Below are 22,517 nucleotides of genomic sequence, written 5' to 3' on the forward strand. Positions count from 1 at the left end.
GTACAATATAGTTTAAAGTGTACCAAGTTAATGTCATGTGGTTTCATTTTATATCTTTTCGTCAGTTTCTCTATTAATATTTCGTTAAATTATATACAACAAGCTTCAGATACTTCACCTAAATTTATCGAATATNAAAAAAAAAAAAATTATTGCATGCGTTGAGCATATAAATATATTGCACACACTAAATTTTTAAAATTTTTATTATGAATATTTTAAAAATTACAATTTTTGAAATAATAATAGTAATAATAAATTTTAAAACCCATTTTTTTCATAATACACAGATAATTTTTTACACACAAATTAAATTTTCAAAATTTTATACATAATAATCGTATTTTATTTGGGACGTCGTGGCAAGTCCACAGCCGTAAATGTGGCACATGTGCCCATCAAACACGTAACCCTTCCTCGTCTTTTGTACACGTGGCGCCATCCTGTGGCCCCCAATGCGTCGAACGCGGTGGGCGCATGTACGCGTCGCACGCGCCTTCGTTCGCGCCAAAACGTGTGGCCCCTGTTGACTCGACTCTCTTCAATTCCTCGGTACTATTTCGTCGCGTATTTACAAAATGACTATTTTGCCCTCGTTAACTAATCTCCGGTGTCGTGGGCATTTTGGTCATTTCGCTGGAGCAGCTGTAACGATGCGCCACATGTTAACAGTGGGTTGGTGGGTGGTGACGCTTGCGGTGGAGATATTTTTTCTCCATGTTGTGGTTAACAACGCTTCTAAACTAAACTCCGTTACTTACGTGGGTCCCTTTTTTTTTTTTAGGGTAAACTTCAAATATCACCCTGTGATTTCGTACTTTCTCACTTTAGTACAATATAGTTTAGAGTGTATCAAGTTAATGTTATGTGGTTTCATTTTGTATCTTTTCGTCAGTTTCTTTATTAATATTTCGTTAAATTATATACAACAAACTTCAGATACTTCATCTAAATTTATCGAATATTTACTTTAGTACTATTTAGTTTTAACTTTGTCACTGATTTAACGAAAAATAAAATAAAAATAAAATAAAATCACATAGCACTAAATTAATACACTTTAAATCACAAAATATTAAAGTGAGAAACTGCGAAACTATAAGAATAGTATTTGAAGTTTTTTTTTTTGAAAACTTAAAATACGGCACTGATCATTCTTAATTATATTAAATATTTAATTTATATACGGTTTTATATATTAATTTTTTTAAAAAATAAAAAATATATATATTATTTGATTTAGGTTCCACCACTTAATCAGATGATGTTGGCGATGATTTTGTTGTCGCGTTATCTTTACGCAATCCGATTTGACTACTGTACTATCAACACATCATCATATCAAAAATCAATAATATTATTATCAATATGTATTTTTAGATTCGTTTTCTATCAAATCAATCTTTGAATAAATATGTATAGTTTTAATTCTAAAAAATAAGAACCCACATAATCTAGTCTGAATCGGTTATCTAATTTTTCAAAAATTTAATTATTCTATCTAAGTTTTCAATTTGTTTGATTTTAGTCTGTCAACGATACTTTTATTTTAAAATTTGAATACAGATTTAGTCGGTTTATTTTATGCAGTTCTCGCAACAGAAAACTTATTAAAGTTATTAACTTTAATTTTGAAGTTAAAGTACTGTTCACTAACTCAAATGCGAACAAATTGAAAGATTTGATTGTAAAATTTAAATTTTGAATTGTTGAATAACTAATTTAAAATGATCTATAATTCAAATAAATTTTATACATTTTGATCATTCTGAAATTCTTTCATCCTGTAATTCAGATAATTCAGCCTCATTTTTCAAGGAAAAAATCCAACCAAGAAGAAAATAAAAAGAAAGTAGGAATTTCCTCTTATTGATATTCAACTTTTTTAATTTATTTGATTTGAGCCGGTCACCGGTATTTTTATTTCAAAATTTAAATATAGAGTTAGTTAATTTATTTTATGCAGTTCTCGTAATTATAAATTTATTAAAGTGAGTTATTAATTTTAGCTTTGAAGTCAAAGTACTGTGTTCACTTACTCAAATTTAATAAAATTGAAAGATAAAATTAAAATTAAAAAATATTAGATAACTAATTTAAAATTATTCATAATTCAGATAAATTTTATAAGTCTTTATCACTCTAAAAATCTTTCATTACGTAAGATAGTGAATTAAATCCCCTGTAATAAATATTCTGGTACCAAAATAAAATAAAAGGCCAATACTTGGATGATAAAATACACACATAATAATAATAATAATATTAATAATAAAACCAAAATAAGAGGACCAGTAACGCCCAAATGAAGTAAAGAAGCACACGAATTAAGAACCCAAGCCAACAATAAAAATACAAATACAAAATTAGAAAAAGAGATTTAAAAAATAAAAATAATATTAGCAATTTCGAGTGGGACGAGGTTTTGTGGACGAGGAGACTTAGGAGAGCCCTTCCACATCCTCTTTCTCTCTCCTACCACTCTTTATTATTCTCTAATAATTAAATTAATACTTTTCTCATAACTACCTAACTATAATAATAATTAATTAAAGATTGAAAAATGTAATGGACACCACATCAACAACTATAAGCTTTTCCAGGTTGATCACCCAATTTCTTTTTTCTACTCATTTTAACCTCTAAGCCGATTTGCATAAAAAAATTCACAAATTTGGAGCTTTTGCAAAACTGGTCCGTCTTTTTCGATTTTACAGATTCGGTTCGAATTTTCAACAAACCGATCAAAATACCCTTATGTATTTTACAAAATCTCAAAACTTATGAATTTTTTATGCAAATTGGCCTACTTAATTTTAGATTTGGACAAATATATATTTAGTAGTTTTTCGAGTTTTTAATTTAAAAAGAAGAGATCAGGGGGAGCGTTTTGAAAATTATATATAGGTAAAGGGTCTTTGTGCGATTTTACCTTCAAATTAAACCATATATATATAGAAGATATATTTGTATAGCATTTATTAGTGGGATCGAACGGGTCTTCATCTCTAACACCATTCTCGCTACTCCTTCCACAGTTTATAGAAAACCGCTCGCGGTTTTATCAAAACCGCTCGCGGTTTTCTGAAAATCGCTAATCTCTCGTCGAATTTTTAGCCCGTTATCTCTCTTCTCTCCCTATCCCTCTCCCCGTCCTTTCTATCTAGACTAGATAGTACGGTTTATCTAGGGTTTCTCTTTTATCTAGGGTTTCCTTTCTAGGGTTTTGTAGGAGGTGGGTATGGGTATGGGGATGGGGATGGGGATGGGGATGGGGATGGGGAAGCGGTGCGAGCTCTGCGGGGGGAGCGCGGCGGTGTACTGCGACCCGGACGCGGCGTTCCTCTGCTGGGGCTGCGACGCCGCCGTGCACGGCGCCAACTTCCTCGCCGCGCGCCACCTCCGCCGCGCCGCCTGCGCCTCCCTCCACCCCGGCGTCCTCGTCTCCGGCCCCTCCGCCGCCGCCGCCGTCGCCGCCGCGTGCTGCTCCCTCTCCGCCGAGAGCTCCTGCGTCTCCGCCGCCGAGTCCGCCGCCGCTGCGCCGCCGCGGCGGAGGCGGCGGAGCGCGCCGGCGACGCGGACCCGCCGCGTGCGGCAGCGTAGAGCGCCGGCGCCGCCGCGGAGATCCGCCGCGCTCCGCCGCGCCGGGGCGGGCTCGCGGGCCCCCGCGCGGCGGCGGAGGCGAACCGGACCGGTCGAGAAGGAGGAGGGATGGGCCGAGTGCGCGTAGTGGCCGAACCGGCCCGGTTCGAGAAGTGTACGGAATCATCCTTAACTATAGTACGTTTGGAAATAGGTCCCTCAAGTTTATTGACACCCCTTAGAATGTAATATTTTCTTTCTTTTTTATTTTTATTTTTTTTGTTTGTAGTTTCTAATTTGAGCGAGTGTAGTAAAGTAAGTTAAGTTAATTTAATAGCTCTACTCTAGTTAACTTTTAGCAAACAGGATTAGTGTAGTTAATAACATACTATCTTGTTAATTTAACTAACTAAAATTACTGATATGAAAAAAAAATTAGCAAGGTATGAGAGGTGTCAATTGGATAATATTAAAGTTTAAGGACCTATTTCAAACTAGCCTAGAGTTTGGGTGTTTCTCAGTCATTTTCTCCTGGTGTCATCTTTCTCTAACTTTTAGCAGAGAATGTTTTTTTTTTTTTTTTTTTTTTTTTTTTTGGCCTTTTCTTTTTCTAAAGTCTCATGTTCAAGCTATGATGAAACTCTGTAATGAGGTGGGACACTTGTGAGGAATCAAATATGGACTTTGATATGAGTGAGTGATTGTTCAAGTTGTTTGTGTGCATCAAATGGTTTGCATGATGATGAGTTTAAACTTACTTATGTTATATTATTATTATACCATTAAATGCTTTATTTTTGAGACTAAAAGGTGCTTGGATATATATGACATGTGATTCTTACTATAATATATGTCACATTAGCTATATATTATTGATCATGGATTCGAATTGCTATGTGCTTTTATTGTAGAACACCAACAACTTGAGTGGTTCAAAACATAAAGAAGAAAAGTTTTAGAGATGTTGTTGGTTCAAAACATAAAGAAGAAAAGTTTTAGAGAGAGAGAGAGAGAGAGAGAGAGAGAGAGAGGTGGGAAATTCTTTGACAATTTTCAGTTCAAAGGGTTGTTTTAGTCCAACCACTTGTTTGGAGTGTTGTGGTGCATAAGATGTGGGTCACATTTAGTCACATAATAAGGCTATATTTAGGTGTCAAAATTTGGGTGGGGTGAGTGGATCCTTTGACCTATAGGTGTCAAAATTTGGGTGGGATGAGTGGATTCTTTGACTCCACCCTGTGAAAGAGAGAGAGAGAGAGAGAGAGATGGAGGGTTCAAAACTTGACTTGACTCACATGTTACATTTATGGATCCAGCACTTGGAACATTTTACCGACTATTCCTAGCGCAAATTATAAAAGATTAAAAGGTTCAGTGGTTGATATTTTACGTCTTATGTTTGAAGTCTAGTTATTTTATATTTTTAAATAAGCTTAGTTTTTTTTAAAAAAATAAAATAATTTCAAATAAGCTTAGTTTTTTTAAAAAAAATAAATAAAACGGGTAAAATACTACCTTTCTCTCTCTCAAAAAAATAAAAGGAGAAAGAACAATTTCATATTTTCATGGCACAATATCAATGAGACTATTGTAATAAGTTGATATATGCCTAGGGATGTAAAACAGGCCAGGGCAGGTTCAGCCGTCACTATTGTTGGTAGTGTTCGGTTGCACTCGGCCAGCTTGCAGTTCAGCACAGGATGGAGGGATGCAAATGGATTCGGGTTGGTGGAGCTCCTGCCTCGAATAGGATAGTAAACGAGGAGAAATAAACGGATTCGGGACAAAAAAAGGGGTAATTTTTATAATTCGAGACGGATTCGGGATAGAAAATAGAAAAAATTTTGATCCTCCCCGAATCCGCAATGAATCTGCTATGAAAACGTAAAAAATATTTCTAAATAATTCAAAATAAAAAAAAAGTTGGTGCTCATTTCTCATGTATTTGAAACTTTTGAATTTTGTTTCGAATTGTGATCGATATTTTTAATTTTTATGATTAATATTGTTAATTATATATATGTATAACTTAGTAATATTATTCATTATTATTAAAAAATATTAATTTATATTTTACAAAATATTAATAATATTATATTTTTTAAAAAATATATTAATTGACTTAGCGAATTCGGGACGCTGGCGGTAGTTGGGTTATGAGGCCAGCCGGATCATGGAATATATTTTTTTAACTCATCACAGGTTCGGAGCAGGAGGTGGAGCGGAATTTTGGTAGCCGGGGCGAGAGGCGGGGTGGGGCTCCTTCTCCCAGATCAGATCCGCCCCGTTTGCATCCCTAACAGCACGGCATGCGCCATGGGTGCAAGAGATGCTGGTCTACGGTTTGGTGGCCCATGGCTCGACATGGCACGGCCCATAATGCACCCTCATATGTGCCCCAAGTTGTTAAAGCCCGTGGAATTGTTTACCGCCTCACGAAGTTATACTTTATAATTTCGAGCTCAAATTTTTTTTACTGTTGTACGACACTAACAGAAGTTTGAACCTTTGACCTCAAAAAATACTATTACGTGTTAAAGTAGATGATGTAAATACAGGAGTATCTTACTTTTGACTTTAAAAGGATGTATGCTCCTCTAAGAGATAAAACCCCACTAAAGAAGAAATAGTAAAATACCTTTAACTGCTGCAGTATCAGAGTTTTGTTCACACTTTTTCAGTTCACACATCAGCATGAAAGATAACTTGTTTTGATTAACCTATATTGTAGCCATTAACACTTTTTCCGAATCTTTTACACTTGATTACACATACCTAGAATCTAACCTGACCAATGAGATTATACATTTACATACAAGCTTTCAGAACCTTAAACAGTCTCAATTAACATGTTAGTAGGAAGAATTCTGGGAGTAAATTACTCTATTCTGATTACAGTATGTTTTCAGATATAAGTTCTGACACGAAATTCTCCAACTTTTCCCCCGACGGTCCTCGTTCGACTGTATCAATATCGCTCCAACTCGAGCATCGATCATTCGAATCTTCTGTCTTCTGATCATCTGCGAAGCCCGCGCACCATTTTCCTGGAACAACGCCGCTCGACGGTCTTTCGAGTACGTCCTCGTCGATCTTCTGCAGCAGTGCATCATTTTCTCTGAACCAAGTACCAAATGCTGATCCACTGTTTATCATTGCTGCATAATGTGATTGATTGAGACTGATGGGTTCTGCGGCCGAAGGCCGCTCCCCGAGAGTGTACCACAAATTGTTGTTGATTGTGGTGTTTCGGAATCTCAGGGAGTTGAGTACTACTGTTTGGAAGTAGGATTCCATTGGATGAATCACATTGGTGAAGTATAAGAGCAGTTTCCTCGGTAGGTTGTCCCATGAAAACACACAATGCTCCATCAATGATCTGCTTAGTATCATCCAGGGGGACCCTGTCGCATTTCGCGGAATTTCAAATTGACATGCAATTAGAGGCTTTTACTTTACTTCTCTGACAAATAGATAAGCTACTAAATGCAGCAAATGCATTCATGTCAACTTAGTATATTGAGATGGATCTAGCTTTCCTGGAGATTTTGATATTCTATCCGAAGTTATATCGATAAAAGTCGACTCTGTGACGGTTAATTGGTCGTGAACTCGCTGTCAAATTTTGCTCAGCCCTCAATCTTTGATTGTTAAGCATTTTTTTGCTCCGCGAAATTACTTTTTATGTTTTGAAGTAGTCCTCTTCCATCAAGAACATGTTCGCGTGACACTGACGCCTTTTCTCATTATGAAGAAATCGACATGACTACTAAGTGTCTGAGATCTCAATTATTCCACAAACTGGATTTGACAGAGACTGCAATGAAACATGATCTACTTTCGGTTCGCAAAATTCTTAAATTTAATGATTGAGAACTAAAGTGACCGCGAATGATAAATGATTCAACTAAGATATGGCATGTCCTTACCAGTAAATATCTCGAAAGCATCAGGTGCTGTTCGCAACTCCGAGGAGTAAAAGAGCTGAGATCTTTTGTTCTCATAAAGACTCGGGTCCACAATTACATTTTGAATATTTTGGTTCCTGTATAAACAATTATGCTTTTAATAAACAACTTGATCAAAATTTAAGGAACCAGTACTTACTAATTGTTCCTTACATTTTGTTTTCAGGATTCATTGCATGTTCAATGAAGTTCAAATCTCGCGGCAAAGATGAGAATACATGTAACAGATCTGCACCAGAAATACTCCATTAGCATTAAAAGAAGTGAGTGATTAAGGAGCAGAGAAAAGAAGATTCATTTGTTTCTTTTGTCAATTTCTTTCTAACCATCCTGCGTTACGAGGGGATAATCCGAAGTACTCAATTTGATAAACCAATCCCAGGCGGCGCCAATCTTCAGCAGAACAGCAGCTGCATGAAGCATTGCAGAAACTGAAGACGGACCTGTTCTGTCGATCGGATAAGCTCTGCCCATCACATGAACATTCCCGAAAGCTCGAAACACTCTTTCTGATCTTACTAAATACGCGAGCCTTACCCTCTCATAGGTCGTCGATCCTGCATCTAGCTGCAGAAGGTACTGGTTTCTGGGATGGTATACTGCTTTCAGCAGCCGCAGAATTCTCAGGTGCTCGCCTCGGGTGCCAGTAATCCAATAAGCGAAGATCGGGGGATACTCGGGTCCTGTTAATGGAGCTCTGACGCTTTCTTCGAACTCCACTTCAGTGCTGCTGCTGCAATTGCCCTGGTAAAGAAATGAACCTGCGAAGGAGCTGAGCACGACCGTGCTCACCGCAAAAAGAGCAACTACAGGCCAAGGTGAGCATCTTGAGCACAACTTATGATTCATCTTCTCCTTGAATTTTGAATTTTATCTCAGAAACAGATTTGCAGAGTTACGCTGTAACAGAAGTTGCAGAAGTTGCTGAAATGTTCTTTGTTTCTGAACAGAAACTGTTGCAGCATCTTTGACCTGAAAAAAAAAAATGTAATCAAACTCTAGTTATTAAGTACATAAAAAAAGAATGTGAGTCAAGATTTAGACAGTTAGAATCTGAAAGATTGATAACATAACGTAATCGGTGACGTGTCGACATTAAATTACAAATAAAATAAGGTAGATTGATCCAATTGAAGAGAAGGGACTGCAATACCAAGATTTTTATTTTGGGACAGTGAGATAGCAAGAGAATGGCATAATTATATAAAAATTGAAAGGAGCTGCAAACCTTTCCCAGTCTCTATTGTCCCATGAGTTGCTGCTCCCACATAAGTTTCTTTGAAGATCTAATTTTAGTACAGATGGATCTATTGTGGCATTTTAGCATTTCTTTTTTCATTATTATTATTATTAAAATTCTGTATATTGGTTGGCAGGTTCACAGCAACCTGTTTCGGAATGTCAAAGATGCATAGTGAGAAAAGCAGAAAATGTTAAAGAAACATGGGAGAGTAAGACAAAATATTTGCTAATGTGTTTGTTTCATTCACACCATGAATATTATTTTCTTATTAAATTATGTCATATGTCATAGGATGCCAAAGGTAAGAATAATTTCATAAATAATGTGTTTCTTAAGACTAAAATACTGGTTCATAGGGTATATGGTATGTGTGAAATGAAATGAAATAGTCGTTATTTACTAATAGTTTAAGCTGCTCAATACGTGGAGCTGAATTAAATGGGAGAAACTAAACGAAGCAAAGAGCCTGACGGAACTTAAACTTAGAATTTCTTACTTTGATATTATGTTAAAGAAGATGAAGCAACCGTTATCCTCCAATAACTTAAAACAACAAAAGAACAGTATTTTTAATATTTATATTCAGTATTATGTTTATGCTTCGTAATTCTGTAACAAACAATCTGGATAAAGAGTGAATCACACACCTAACCAAATTGTCTCAACCAGAACTCATTGAGGAGCTTCTCAACAAAGTCGTATTCGTCCAATACACTGTTCAGATTCGAATGAGAAACTTCTCGATTGGAATAGCTCTTTAGTACTTCATCAGTACTGTCTCAACAAGACCTCTCGTTGAGGAGCTCCTCAATAAAGTCTTGCTCGTCTGATACAATGTACAGATTTGAAAGAAAAACTTTTAGACTAGAATAAATCTTTAATACTCATATGCAGAACGAATCTACAACACCACTCGCTAAACTATGTCAATGAAAGCTCATTGAGAAGCTCCTCAACGAAGTCGTGCTTCTCCCAAAATAGATCAAATTTTCCCATGTAATTGCTTTTCAATTTGATGGTGCAATGTCCATCTCCTTACTTTTGTTATCATTTACTAAAAAAGTAGAGACAAAAGAGAAGGTTTCCACATAGTAATACCTACACCAAAAGTTACACTTTTGCTTTGTTTTTTATTATCAAACTAATTTGTTAGCTTCTTATGTAATTATGAAGTCACCCAATGAGGCTGTTGACATGGAAACCACACCTACCATACCAACCGGTAGGTTGAGGATCACGCCAATGTTATGTTACCACCCAACAACAAAAACTTTCCAGAGTAATTATAATTTTACAATTTTTATCATCTAAACTCCATCTTATTTCTATACATTTTATCAGAGCTTTTTTTTGCATTGAGCCCTCTCGGGGCCGGGGGGGATGATTGGCCTTATCTTCGTCGCGCAAGTGCCACGTGAGCGTGAAATCGGTTGAACACGGTGAACCATTCACCACGTCCAACTTAAATTTATACAACTTATAGAAATGTATAATACAATAAATACGTTGAATCATTCACCGTGTTCATCTTAACCTGGGCCACCAACCATGCTCGCGTGTTCCTCGCGTGACGCTTATGTGGCGAGAATAGGACCAATTTTATAAATATAAATTTTATAAAACTATTTCTGAAAAAAAAATTTATGAGAGAGCTAAATACAAAAAAAAAAACCATTTTATCATCATCATTATTATTATTATTATTACTAAAAATTCAAAATGATTGGATAAATACAACCCCTCGTAATTCTCAATTTTAAATAACTATCACACTTTATATTGTTTCAATTAATAGCCCCAACAAATTTTAAATAGCTATCAAATTTGAATACACATAAATTTTTTTTTTTTAAAGAAGAGACATATTTTCCAATTAGATACCAACATTAGTAGATTTGTGAATAGTCGAACCTATATCTACTATTAATTGTCCAAAGAATTTAGAAGCATTGCCTTAATGATTTCATAATTCATGGCTTTTTTTTTTGTATCTCACTAAATTTGTTATTTTTGATGTCGTTATAATTTGTCTTATTTGTAGGCACACAAATTTAATGGCTACAAAGTTTATTTATTCTCTTAATTTAAAATTTTAAATTATTTGTTCTATCAAACGTGCTACCCGTTAGAAATAAACAAATCATTTTTACTTAAAAAATTTGTTGGAAATTAAATTAATGATCAGCAACGTGACCTTCACCTAACTTCTAGAATGGAATCATTTCTCATTCAACGTGCTGAGTTGAATGAAAAAAAAAAAAAAAAAAAATTAAAAAAAAAAAAAAAAAAAAATCTATCACAAGATCAAAACAAGGCCATTTTGCATAGAAAACCAACCTTTTTTTAATTTGTATTCGTGTTTTCCTTTTTTTTCCCCCATTTTTACACCCTTGGGTCACTAGATTCTTTTTTTTTTTTAATGTAAAAATTTCTCACAAGAGTTGCAGTAGTTTTCTGCTTCATAAAAAAAAATTGGAGACACTAAAATGGGTGCTTAGTGCTTAATTTACATGTTTAAACAAACCAATTAAAGCAAATTAATTCAAAATAATAACTCCAAATAATTCGAAACATTTTCATATACATAATAATCACAATCTCAATGTAGTTTTCTTTGTAACACACCATCCCCTCTACTGTAGTGATTAAAACACATCCTTTGTTACAATAGTATCAAATATTAATAAACAAAAATATGAAAAAGAAAAAAAAAGACAAATAGGACTATACAATCAAAACCTCAGGACATAATCACCACATATAATTCCACACATTTTTAATGCCAAGAACCAAGAACCATATTTGAAAAAGCTTAACCAGTGTTTTCGACATCAACTGCTATTGCCATGTATATGTTTATACTGGTACGACATCGATCGTCGAAGTGTCTTCAGATCTCAATATTATCCCTTCGAGGCTCGCGGGAAGTATACACTCAGCCCATTGGCACCCTGTGGAGAGAGGCTCAGGGGGAGGAACTATCATCAGCACATTTTCGTTCCTTCGCACGACCCCCATTACACTAACTGTGCTCCCTTCCTTAATGTACCTGAAAACGAAAATATGTATATACACATTGTAACACAGTCAAGGAGACTACCTCCTAATTATAAAATGGTTGTTGACTTCTTTAAGATGAATTGATTTGTTTTTTTTCCCTTCTTTTGGCTTGAAATTGAAAATTTTATCATGTAATTGAAGTTGTCTTAGTGCTTGCCATGTTCTCCAAGCAGAAAAGGCGACTATGGGAGGAAATTTAATAAATGCAATTATGGTATAGCTTGTATATTCAGATGTTAAGTGGAGATGCTTGTAATATCCGATGTTACAGCTTTCGGAAAGGTGTTGTCGAAGTAGAGCAATGCAGAGAAGTACTAGGGTCTTTTCTCAATAAAATCATCCTATTGGCTTCCTGCTATAGCAGAAGCTGAAACTTAAAATCGGAACCTGCCACTGCGAAAATCCTAAACATTTTTGTTGCCAAAGGGCGGCTAACTGTCTGCTTCAGAGTAGAAGCAGTTCTAGAAAGTAGTCCTAATAGGTACTGAAAACAGGAATATAATTTTTACCCTTCTCTCAGGCGCATCAAACGACCATCACTAGAAAGATTCCTCTCCCGCAGCCACCTCATGAATTCGGGAGACTTGTCTTTGTTTTCCGGGTTTATGTCAACAACGATAGATTCATCGACATAGGGAGTGACTTTAGCCCCACAACCTGTTTTTACCAAAGCTCGTAAGCCAGATTGGAAGTCGGAGATGTAAAAGTCAACCACATGTCTCTGCCAAAGTTCAAGATAAACATAAAAGAGTTACGACCACAAACAAGAATATAATGGCAAATAAAGGGAAAATTGCACCAATATTTTAGCATAATTTTCATTGGACCCCAACTTTTTTTTTTGTTTTTAATTGTTACAATTGTTAGAGAGTTCCGACCTAACCCAACCCCCATCCGTTCAGTTCCTCCAGCAAATTGGATAGAAATATTTACATAAACATCATATAATATCGCACAAGTGTCTTTTGGACTTCTCATAGGGTGATTATGTGCTCATCTCCGTCCAATTTAGTCCAGGAATTAATGAAAAAAGGTATGATAACAATTTTTTCTGCTGGGAACCAGCGGAAACCTCCCAACAACATTATAACTCCATGGTGCATTTTATCCTTGAATAAATGTAATGTAGCATTCGAGCAAACAATAACATGAAGGAACTGATACAATGATAACAGAAATTTAATTAAATTTGTGATTTCTTCAGTCTTGAATAAAATGTTACGAGTTTTCTTTTTCTTTTTTTTTTGTTCAATAAACTAAGGAAATAAGACAATATTTACCTCCATGGCTCTTAGCCCCCATGTAAACCGGCTATGCTTGGGATTTGAAGGCTTTGATTTCCAACCCCTGTATTCATATAAGCTTGTAGAAGTATAAACACATCTCGGAACCCTTTGATACGAGGACTCGAGGGGGAAATTTCCACATGTAACAACCTGTGAGAAGCTTAACTATGTCAGCAGTCAGCACCTGCCAACTTGACAGTGGCACCTAATATCATAGGTCAGAAAAAATCTAGTAAATATAGTTCCAAAACCTAAAAGAAAAAGGAAACCGTCATCCATAGACTTTCGATGTAAAAATAGCATTTCTAACCCTGTTTCAAGTGAATTTAAATGAGAAAGTCATCCAAATGAAAATGGCCAGGCATCAAGCAACAAAGCAGCAACAATTCCAAATGAAAAACTTACCCCGGAAACCTTTACATACTGCCCGTCTTTTGCAGTTCGAAGCTCAGCATCAGGGTAGCGATTAATAAACCTGATTGGTGCTTTCCTTCCAGAGCAACTATTCCAAATGAAAAGTGCAGAAACTGCCCCAAATAAGACCACAACAAGAATAAGAAGAAGCGCATTGTGAACCGCACCAAGAATGAACCCTCCGGCAATGAGCCCCATCACAAACAGTAGAATCACCGACCACAGTATCGGCTTAGGAAAGCTCCTTTTGAAGGAATAAGTATCATCCTGAATGAGTTTGGTAACGGCCTGGTTATGCGCCAAAGTGGTAGAATGGAGCTTCACTGAATTAGTCGAGTCTAGTGAGCCGGATACTTTTCGTGGGGCTCCGGATGAATTGAGCGAGCCGGATAAAATCGGACCGGACGTAATAAGCCCTGTTGTAGGGAGCACAGGAGGGGCTGCGGCGGATTGAGGGCCTGACGACCTTTTACTCGAATCGCCATGTTTGTTTAATGGCCCAGAATTGGTTTTCTGTTTGGAAAGAGAACCAGAATTGGAATTAGCAGCGCCGAATGATGCAGTTCTTGAAGGAGCACTGCCAAGAGGGCCAGATTTTCTTGATTTCTCCGCATGAAGGTCGAACATTTTTCCGAGTTCCCCGGATCTCTTAATATCTCCGCCGGTGTACGGCATGGCTGCTGAGCTCATTGTCGGAGGCTTCTCCTTGGGCGTCTCGGAGCGGCCCGAGACATACAGCCCATTGCTGAGCTGATGGGACGGGAACCTCGATCCCATCGAGCTTGGCTGATTTGATCGAAAAGAAAATGCCGACTGTAATCAACAGCCTGTTAGGGTTCACCTCTGATATCGAAAAGGATCATCTTGTGAATACAGCTCAACTAAACAATTTTCAGGTCAACTCTTTACGAAAAAAGGAAAAAGAAAAAATGAATGTTGATATAAAAGCCGAATAGATAATTTGATCCTTATGAACATATAGAAATCAGACAATGCGGAAAGGAGAAAAACTACATAGACATACATATTCAAACACGGCGAAAACCTTAACTCTAAAAAGATGACATATTTCCCCAGATTAAAACACGGCGAAAACCTTAAATAGAATTTTTAGTTTCGAGGGAGCCTTAGCTGAAATCAGCAATTCTCGAACGAAGCACTAGTATTTAATTCGGCAATTGACAAATTTCCAGGTTAAAAAAAAAAACTTAAACTCTAAAAAGATGGCATGGTTTGAAATCAGTAATTATAAAAGTTAGAAAACCTCAGCACAACAGATCTGACCAAGTTTATTCGACTTTAGCCGAAATGCTGTGCAATTTCTGAGAGCATGACCTCAACAATTCTCAAATTACGGTTCGCGAAACTTCATCGTATCGGGAATTGAATGACGAACAGGACCTAAAAACATACAAATTAATTGTTAAGGAAAGATCTTTCTACTACTAACCAAAATTAGTTCTAAAATCTACAATCTCAAACAAGCAACTCCTCCATCTCCAACACAGCCCAAAATCTACTCAAATGTGCAAACGCATTGTGCCTAATGTTCTCCACTCCTAGAGCTCCAAAAAACAAAAACCCAAATCCCATTTGAGAAATTGAACCAAACCCACATTTCCATTTCTCCAATTAAACGAATCCCAAACGACCCAATTGCCCCCCCCCCCCGCAAAAAAACTCCCCAAAAAGGAGAAATTAGTGCTTCATATTCCTGTTTAGATCTAAAAAACTGCAATTGGAGACAAACCCATATCCTCATTACCATCAAAAAAGAGAACAATGCATAGATCAGAAAACCAACAACTCCAGATCCCAAAAAAACTTAGAAAAAAAGTACATAAACAAGGGACAAGCTCATGTAACAAAGAGAATGAGGGAGAAAGAGAGATCTTTCTCTCTCTTCATACCTTTGGAGCCAGGGAAAATGAGCTTCAGCTAGAGAGAGAGAGAGAGAGAGAGAGAGAGATTTGGTTTTTTTTCACTGTACTTTATGGTGTGTGCTTTGTCTCCTATAAAAATTAAAAAGTGAACACTGAGTGGGGAAAGGAAGGAAAAATGTCTGGTTAGTCCCTGAACTATCCTCCTATTGGAACTTGTCTTTGTACCATTTTTTTTTTTTTTTCACATTTTTAGGACTTGTTTGTTTGGGTGAAAGTGTTTAGATGAAAGTGGAGAGTGGTGAAGTTTTTTTCAGCCGTAATTGATTACTTTCGTTATTTATTTCTTCGTAACAGAGATATGGTCTAAACTTGAGTTATCTGAAACAGCGTAATTGATTTTGGTCCGAAGTAAAGAACGGTAAAAAAATAATAATAATAAAATAATATAATAAGTAATGCTAATTATATTTAAATATATTTAATTATGGCACTAATTATTCTTTTATTTAGTTTGTATATTTAAAATATAATAAAATTTGATTAGTTAAGTTTTATTATTTTCGTCATTTAGTTTGTACACGTAAGATAGGATGAAAATTGATTAATTAAGTATTTATATATTTTTTTACTTTATAATTGTATTGTTGTATTATTATAATTTATGTATAAAAAAATAATTTTGTTGGTTTAGATTAAATTTTTAATTATATAGGAATATAATTATATTATTTTTATTTATTAAGTTATTTATTATTTATACACAAATTATAGTTTTATATTATTCGAATTCCTGCTCCCACACCAGAATTCTGAAGAAATTTACTTCCATAGCTGTTATAAACAAACAATATAAAGAATAATAATTTTACGAATTATATTTAATTTAAAGTTACTTGCAACCACAAAATTCTAGTTTTCGTGAACAAACATATAACAAAAGTCTATTTCCAATCCCGAAGTTACATATCTTTTTTTTATAAATAACTGAAGTACTATTATATTAATAAATGATTCAACTTGTTTGAAATTCAAATCAATTATATCCCTTTTTTTTTTAACAGTAATAAATTAAGATTTTATATATATATATATATATAAATTTTGAATACATGCCAAACTACATGGGACATAGTAACAGGAACCAACCAAATATATTATCAAAATAATAATAATAATAATAAAAAAAAAGGGAAGAGACTAAAGGTGAAGCAACCACCTTTCAACTCCCTCTCTCTCTGACGTATTATTAATAATTTTTTTACCAAAATGACCAAAATCCGCTTACGAGAATACCCTGACCTAGAAGAATTATTTATATCTAGAATTTTCATCATAAGGACATAACTGCTCTAATTTATAAGTGCTTTTGCGGATACTGGTGAGATAAAATATAATAAAATTGAGGATTTTTCTTTATATGAAAAGTACGAACATTTTTCGACAGATCGTAAGATATTTGATGTTCAAGGGTTACATAATTGAAATAAAAAAGCACATAAACCGAGTCGCAGAAGTAGGATTACATAGGGAAGCAATGTTAGAACTCTCCATTTACACTAGTGCCATCACTGTTTAGAGCCAGTGTGCTTTTAGCTTCAGTTGTTATAAGATTTATCTTCTATTAAGAACTGTAGCAAAAAGATTTTCATCTTAAATGAAAGAAAGAAGCAGATTGATAAATTACAGTAACATTTTGTTTGTTTGCTGCAAGAATTTCTGATTGTCCCAGTAAGAAAAATGAACAAAGAATCTGCATCAGATTGCTCTTTTTCTGCAGAAATGAACAGCAGGATTATCTATCAGGGACTTCAATTGGACTAGTTTCAGTTCAGTCCAGTTTCAATTCAAATAGGGCATGGTACATATAAGTATATATATACTTAAGAACTGTGAGTTTGGCTACATCAATCCAACTCTTATTTGATTACTGTCGCGCGTAGGACTAAACCGAACAGCGGTTTCAAATCAATAAGAAATAGCAAAAATTGATTATGAAAAGAAAAAGAAAAAGCAGGTTAATAGAAAGACTTCATGAGGAAATTACTGAGAAGTCTTGGTCTGAACTAAGCTAGACTCGACCGAAACGCGTATTAAACTGAATGTGATGCTTCTTCTGTATGAAATGAATCTTCTCTTGTGAAACAGATTCATCATTGACATGAAATTCTCACAACTTTAATTAACCTCAACTACATTTCGCAGCTCGACTGTATCTTATCTGCGCGAACTCCGCTGCTAATTTTCTTTAACCTTCTTTGATTATTTCGTTTCAGCAATCTTTCCTTCTAATGCATGGTGGTCGAATTTTTCCTTATCATCTGAAATCAAATCATTCTTGGTTCTCTTTAGTTCTTTACTCATCACTGTTCTCACATCAGCATAAATTAGATCTACAAATTTAGATCAACTACTATTAAGTTTCATCCTTGATAGGTGGTTAGTTAACATTGGAAATAAATTGCCCCTGACATTTAACTCTTAACTTGGTACCATTTGCTGTTTTGATGTTCTCTAAACATCAAATTTGCTCTCAATTTGAACTTTCATGGGATTTATTTGTGAGAACTCTATAAAACGGCACATACGAAACTTGGCCTACATATGCTGTTTGAAATTGTTTATCTGGAAGTAGATAGGATTTCTCTTAAACACATCAAATTGGCCTCCCATCTCACTACCAAATCAAATTTAATTCAATGCCAATTTATTTTTAATATAAGTTATAAGTAAAATGAATTATTTGGACTTAAAAGTCAATTAAATTCTATTGAGAGCCTGTTTAGCCCGACTATGCTTTTTCCGTTAATTTCCGGTTAAATAAACACCACTCAGAAAAACGGAAGTAACTTTTGTCACAAACATCTTTCGGACTACTTCGTGCCGCAATATAACCAGAAGTTTCAAATCAGAATTTTCTCGACTTTTTACAAACCAAATTTCTAGTTTCTAAAATTTCTATTTTTTTGTCCGAATTCAAAAGTGTGGTAAAAACGAGACCAAACAATCAATGAAAGTATAAAATAGCTAGAGTTAAAAAAAAAAAAAGAAAAAAAGATCCCAATCTAATCTAAGGGCTACAAGAGAGAGGAAGAGTACAAAGAATTCAAAAAGGTCTCCTTTTTTTTTTCCACAGACTTATAAATCCCTAACTATTGAAGGGTCGAATTCAACAAGAGATTTGGATGGTTTCCAAATAAAGCTTTTAGGGTTCCTCCAAAGAGAGCAGGGGATCCTCCAAATAGCAATTGGGTAAACCCAAAAACGCTTAATTTCTATTAAGAAACCCTTAGATTCTTCACAGGTTTTCTCATACAGATCTGTGTGTCGTGTTTTATATTGATTGTGTTGTTATTGTTGCAATTTAATTTTTTTTTTTTAGTTATTTTAATGCAATTTTCATGATCTGCTGGTCCTTCTTCTGTTCTTGTGATTCATTTTGTTATGCACCCATCTATGTTGGATTCTAGGGAATTAGGGTTCTGTGAAGGAGAGCAATTTACATTAGGGCTTGTAGTAACTCCCAAGAATTGCTTGCCGATTGGGAATGTGGAAAAGGGAATCATAGAGTTGATTGAAGAACAACATTTTGTTATGCCTTGTTAGAGATATCTGTTTACTGAGAAATTGAAAGTAGTTTGAGAGGAGGAAGTGGGGAATTGGGGTTGATAATTTGTGTTTTAAGATCTTTATTGATGTTAGGAATCATACATCATTGATGGGTAGGAATAGGATTGATTCCAGGTAGGACGTTCGGTTCTCACGAAAAAGTTCTGAAAAAGGATTTTCCATCCGTTTGGTTTCCCAAAAACATACTTTTTCCTAAAAAATTTATCTCCAGATTCCATGGAAAAGTCTTCTTTTCATTTCCAGATTTTTAATCCTGTAAACAAAATCTATGGAAAGGGTGTTTTCCATGAAAAACTCGTTTCCTCGAAATTCGAAAACAGTTTATGATTTTCTGAGGAACCAAACACCCCTTTATTAATTTTTCTTGAGAAAAGAATGAAGAAGAATTGTGGACACATCAATTCCCTGGAAGAATGAGGAAGAGATTCTCTAGCAGGGGAGAAAATTGTGACGAAGAATTGTTGACACTTGTTTCGCTATTACTAGTTTTGTAAGATTTTGGTTCAGTTTGGGATTGTTTTGCTTGCTTCAGTGATCCTTGTTTTCTTTCTCACTACATTCCAGGAAATTATTCTAGGAAGTACAGTAAGTTGCTTATAGAGATGGTGTTATCTGCATTTGTAAATCTTGCAATGGAAAGCCACTAGAAATAAGCTTACAATTTGGCTGGTCACTTATGATAAAGTTAATTGAGATATGTGATGAATGCAATTGGAACTATCTCTGGATGAGAAATGCAAACCTTTAGATGACAATAGCATTTCATTCACTGGCTCATTTGATTTATTGACTATGAACGAAACAGCAAAGAATGTCGCCTTCGTATACAAAAGGAGGAGAGTTACTGAATGCAGTCAGAATGACTGCAGGAAAACTGTTTTATCCCCGGATGAGGCGTGCAAATCGTTAGACATGAATAGGGTTTCGTTCACAAGCTCGTTTGATTTATCGACTATGAAAAGAACGTCAAAGAATGTTGGCTTCGTATACAAAAGGCGGAAACGTAATGAATGCAATTGGAGTGACTGCGGGAAAACTATTTTTTCGACTATGACGGAAACAGCAAAGAATGTTGGCTTTGTATACAAAAGGCGGAAATGTAATGAATGGAATAGGAATGACTGCAGGAAAGCTAGTTTATCTCTGGATGAGTCATGCAAATCTTTAGATAATGTTGGGGTTTCATTCACAAGCTCATTTAATTTACCAAGAATAAAAAGAACAGCAAAAAATGTTGGCTTCGTATACGAGAAGCAGAAATCGGATAGGAAATCGGTTACGTACCTTTCACGAAATGCAACAGAAAGTTTGAAGCAAAGTGCAAAATGCAATAGTGAATATTATAAGGATGGAAAAACTATTTTATCTGAGTGTGAGGACGCATGCGAAACTTTAACAAATGTTGGAGTTTCGTTCTCAAATTCCTCTGATTTATCGGCTACAAAAAGCATGTTCCCAGTCTCTTCACCAAAGATGTTTAAATTGGTGTTTAAGAGGACGAAGTTTGATAGAAACTCTCTTGCATTCATTTCAGAAAATACAACATACAGAATTGCTTGTCCATGTTCCAGCGCAAGTTCTGACGAACAATCAGTTATATTGCCCATAAAAACATCTAATTGTGATCTTCGTAAACCTGCATTAAACTCAATTATAGATGATAGATGTTCTTCGTCAGTCTCTTGTGTGCCATCTTTAATGAAGAAAGAAGAAAAGGGCCGTGAGCACTGTTCTTCTAAGGATGCTGATGTGGTAGAACAGTTAAACAAAGTTGCTTCAGTAAAGGAGCTCTGCATCTCTGTGCTGAAAAGCGATGGACTCCTTGGAGATGCGGGGACTAGTAATGAAGATGATCCTATTGCGGTCCCTTGTGATCGAGATGCTAACTGTTCTGAAACATGCAAAATTTGTGGGCTTCTGGGAAATCTATTGGAGATGTTAATTTGTGACATTTGTGAAGAAGCATTTCATCTGCCTTGTTGCAAACCAAAGATAAAGAAAATACCGGTCGATGAGTGGTACTGTCAGACTTGCTTCAGAACAAAACGCAAGTCCTTATCTGCAGAATACTCGAGGAACAAAAGTGAACCATCCAAGAAGAGTAAGAGTCGGTCACCTCGTCTGCGTCAGGATTGGATAACTTTGATGTTGAAAGACACCCAACCATATACAACAGGGGTTCCAATTGGTGAAGATTTCCAAGCAGACATTCCGGACTGGTCTGGTCCAATGTCAGAGTATGCTCTCTTTACTCCTATATGTTCTTGCAATTCATTTTATCTTTGACTGGAAGATTTTCTCTTTTCTTCCCCCTTTTTTGGATTAAATTAGGAATTGGACAAAGCCTTTTGTGATCAGGAGCAACAAGCTTTGTTTTCAAAAAAATATGTTTGGTAATTTACGTGGAAATAAGACACATAATTCTTCTTTTCTGACAAAATTTGTTTTGCAGTGGTCTCCTGTAAATATTCAATATCATGAATAAAAAGCAGATTTTTGTTATTTGTTCCTTAATATCATCTCTATTATCATTATTTCTGCAGCAGCGCCAGTTATTACGATTGAACTTCTCAGATGGATCCTGCTGAATTTCATAATCTGGATGTAAGATTCATATCTCTATTTTTCACCATTTTTGCAATTTTTGTGCTGCACATCGAATTTTCATTACTTTATTAGAATTATGGAACCTAGTTGAAATACTCGATGCGATTTTTCATTGATATAGCATGCAATGTATCTTCCATGTCAAAATTTTCTTCTGACTCTCTCATTCTATAATAATGCACTTCCATAATACCGCTTTTGTCGTTGAACGGGAATGTAAATGAATTTGCTAATGCACTCAATCTACCCCGCTTAGTGTCTCTTATCTAAACAGATTACGGTGCTCTTATCTTATCTTTACATTATTAATGATCTTCATAATCTTATTACTGGCACAAGACTTTGTTATCTAGTACATATTCATATTTACATATGTCGGTATTATATTTCTGCAGCATAATTTTGATTAATTTCTATATGCTTTCCATTCTTAATGACCACTTAATCCATACATACAGGTGAAGAAAGGCCATTTTGATCCTGAATGAAGTTGTAGCTGTATAATATGAAAGGGGCCTGATAACAAATATACATACATTTCTCTGTAGTTTAGTATGCAAGGGTTTTTGGCATTCGAATTCGTAGATTTTGTGTAATATGAGGTTTGCTGATACCAAATTCATTCTGGATTAGGCAGAGAGCTGTATCATCTATATATAATTGATCGTGTTCGATTCGCTGCCAACGACGGCATTTCAAGGCCAATTTTGTTGTGTAGCTCTATTTAGGGGTAAAAAAAGAAGAAATGTTTCAATCGAGTTCATCAATAGTAATTCTGATTCAGATTAACTTCCCATATGTTTTCGCGGTGCCAGATTTGGAATTGTATTATCCCTTTTGTATTCCA

The 22,517-nt window shown here is 35.4% G+C and overlaps 4 protein-coding genes across 11 annotated transcripts; 2 read left to right on the top strand and 2 right to left on the bottom strand.

The window, feature by feature from the left end:
* LOC109724983 (B-box zinc finger protein 32-like) lies at window positions 2,960–4,291 on the top strand. The gene has a single exon (XM_020254008.1). The coding sequence runs from the start codon at window positions 3,242–3,244 to the stop codon at window positions 3,728–3,730; it is 489 nt and encodes a 162-aa protein (XP_020109597.1). The 5' UTR covers window positions 2,960–3,241; the 3' UTR covers window positions 3,731–4,291.
* Window positions 6,268–8,967, bottom strand: LOC109724982 (beta-glucuronosyltransferase GlcAT14A-like). 3 transcript variants are annotated; one of them, XM_020254004.1, is made up of 5 exons: window positions 8,779–8,967; window positions 7,877–8,522; window positions 7,704–7,779; window positions 7,512–7,627; window positions 6,268–6,986 (listed from the first exon to the last, which is right to left on the bottom strand). In XM_020254004.1, the coding sequence occupies exons 2-5, from the start codon at window positions 8,397–8,399 to the stop codon at window positions 6,475–6,477; spliced, it is 1,227 nt and encodes a 408-aa protein (XP_020109593.1). In that variant the 5' UTR covers window positions 8,400–8,522; window positions 8,779–8,967; the 3' UTR covers window positions 6,268–6,474. The 3 variants fall into 3 exon arrangements, with proteins under 3 accessions (XP_020109593.1, XP_020109594.1, XP_020109595.1); XM_020254005.1 differs by having other exon boundaries at window positions 8,704–8,789; XM_020254006.1 differs by lacking the exon at window positions 8,779–8,967 and adding an exon at window positions 8,655–8,673.
* On the bottom strand, window positions 11,331–15,568 carry LOC109725155 (uncharacterized membrane protein At1g16860-like). Of its 5 annotated transcripts, none has more exons than XM_020254241.1 (6): window positions 15,464–15,540; window positions 14,838–14,954; window positions 13,545–14,366; window positions 13,134–13,289; window positions 12,363–12,574; window positions 11,331–11,842 (listed from the first exon to the last, which is right to left on the bottom strand). In XM_020254241.1, exons 3-6 carry the CDS (start codon window positions 14,328–14,330, stop codon window positions 11,650–11,652), a joined length of 1,347 nt encoding a protein of 448 aa, XP_020109830.1. In that variant the 5' UTR covers window positions 14,331–14,366; window positions 14,838–14,954; window positions 15,464–15,540; the 3' UTR covers window positions 11,331–11,649. The 5 variants fall into 5 exon arrangements, with proteins under 5 accessions (XP_020109830.1, XP_020109831.1, XP_020109828.1 ...); XM_020254242.1 differs by having other exon boundaries at window positions 14,889–14,954; window positions 15,464–15,534; XM_020254239.1 differs by lacking the exon at window positions 14,838–14,954 and having other exon boundaries at window positions 15,464–15,568.
* On the top strand, window positions 18,511–22,476 carry LOC109724843. 2 transcript variants are annotated; one of them, XM_020253782.1, is made up of 4 exons: window positions 18,511–18,685; window positions 19,628–21,300; window positions 21,607–21,667; window positions 22,129–22,476. In XM_020253782.1, the coding sequence occupies exons 2-3, from the start codon at window positions 19,769–19,771 to the stop codon at window positions 21,626–21,628; spliced, it is 1,554 nt and encodes a 517-aa protein (XP_020109371.1). In that variant the 5' UTR covers window positions 18,511–18,685; window positions 19,628–19,768; the 3' UTR covers window positions 21,629–21,667; window positions 22,129–22,476. The 2 variants fall into 2 exon arrangements, with proteins under 2 accessions (XP_020109371.1, XP_020109372.1); XM_020253783.1 differs by having other exon boundaries at window positions 18,514–18,685; window positions 19,869–21,300; window positions 22,129–22,474.

The sequence above is a fragment of the Ananas comosus genome, linkage group 19, assembly GCF_001540865.1.
Source record: "Ananas comosus cultivar F153 linkage group 19, ASM154086v1, whole genome shotgun sequence".
In the NCBI taxonomy this organism is placed as follows: domain Eukaryota; kingdom Viridiplantae; phylum Streptophyta; class Magnoliopsida; order Poales; family Bromeliaceae; genus Ananas; species Ananas comosus.

Coding starts and splice junctions, on each gene's coding strand:
- LOC109724983 (XM_020254008.1), top strand. CDS start 3,242: ATGGGTATGGGGATGGGGATGGGGATGGGGATGGGGATGGGGAAGCGG.
- LOC109725155 (XM_020254239.1), bottom strand. CDS start 14,330: ATGGGATCGAGGTTCCCGTCCCATCAGCTCAGCAATGGGCTGTATGTC. Junction 12,575..13,133: donor GGGGGCTAAGAGCCATGGAG/GTAAATATTGTC, acceptor GAACTTTGGCAG/AGACATGTGGTTGACTTTTA. Junction 11,843..12,362: donor TTGATGCGCCTGAGAGAAGG/GTAAAAATTATA, acceptor TTTCGTTTTCAG/GTACATTAAGGAAGGGAGCA.
- LOC109724982 (XM_020254004.1), bottom strand. CDS start 8,399: ATGAATCATAAGTTGTGCTCAAGATGCTCACCTTGGCCTGTAGTTGCT. Junction 7,780..7,876: donor TCCCCTCGTAACGCAGGATG/GTTAGAAAGAAA, acceptor TTTCTGGTGCAG/ATCTGTTACATGTATTCTCA. Junction 6,987..7,511: donor TGCTTTCGAGATATTTACTG/GTAAGGACATGC, acceptor GAAATGCGACAG/GGTCCCCCTGGATGATACTA.
- LOC109724843 (XM_020253782.1), top strand. CDS start 19,769: ATGCAATTGGAACTATCTCTGGATGAGAAATGCAAACCTTTAGATGAC. Junction 21,301..21,606: donor TGGTCTGGTCCAATGTCAGA/GTATGCTCTCTT, acceptor TTATTTCTGCAG/CAGCGCCAGTTATTACGATT.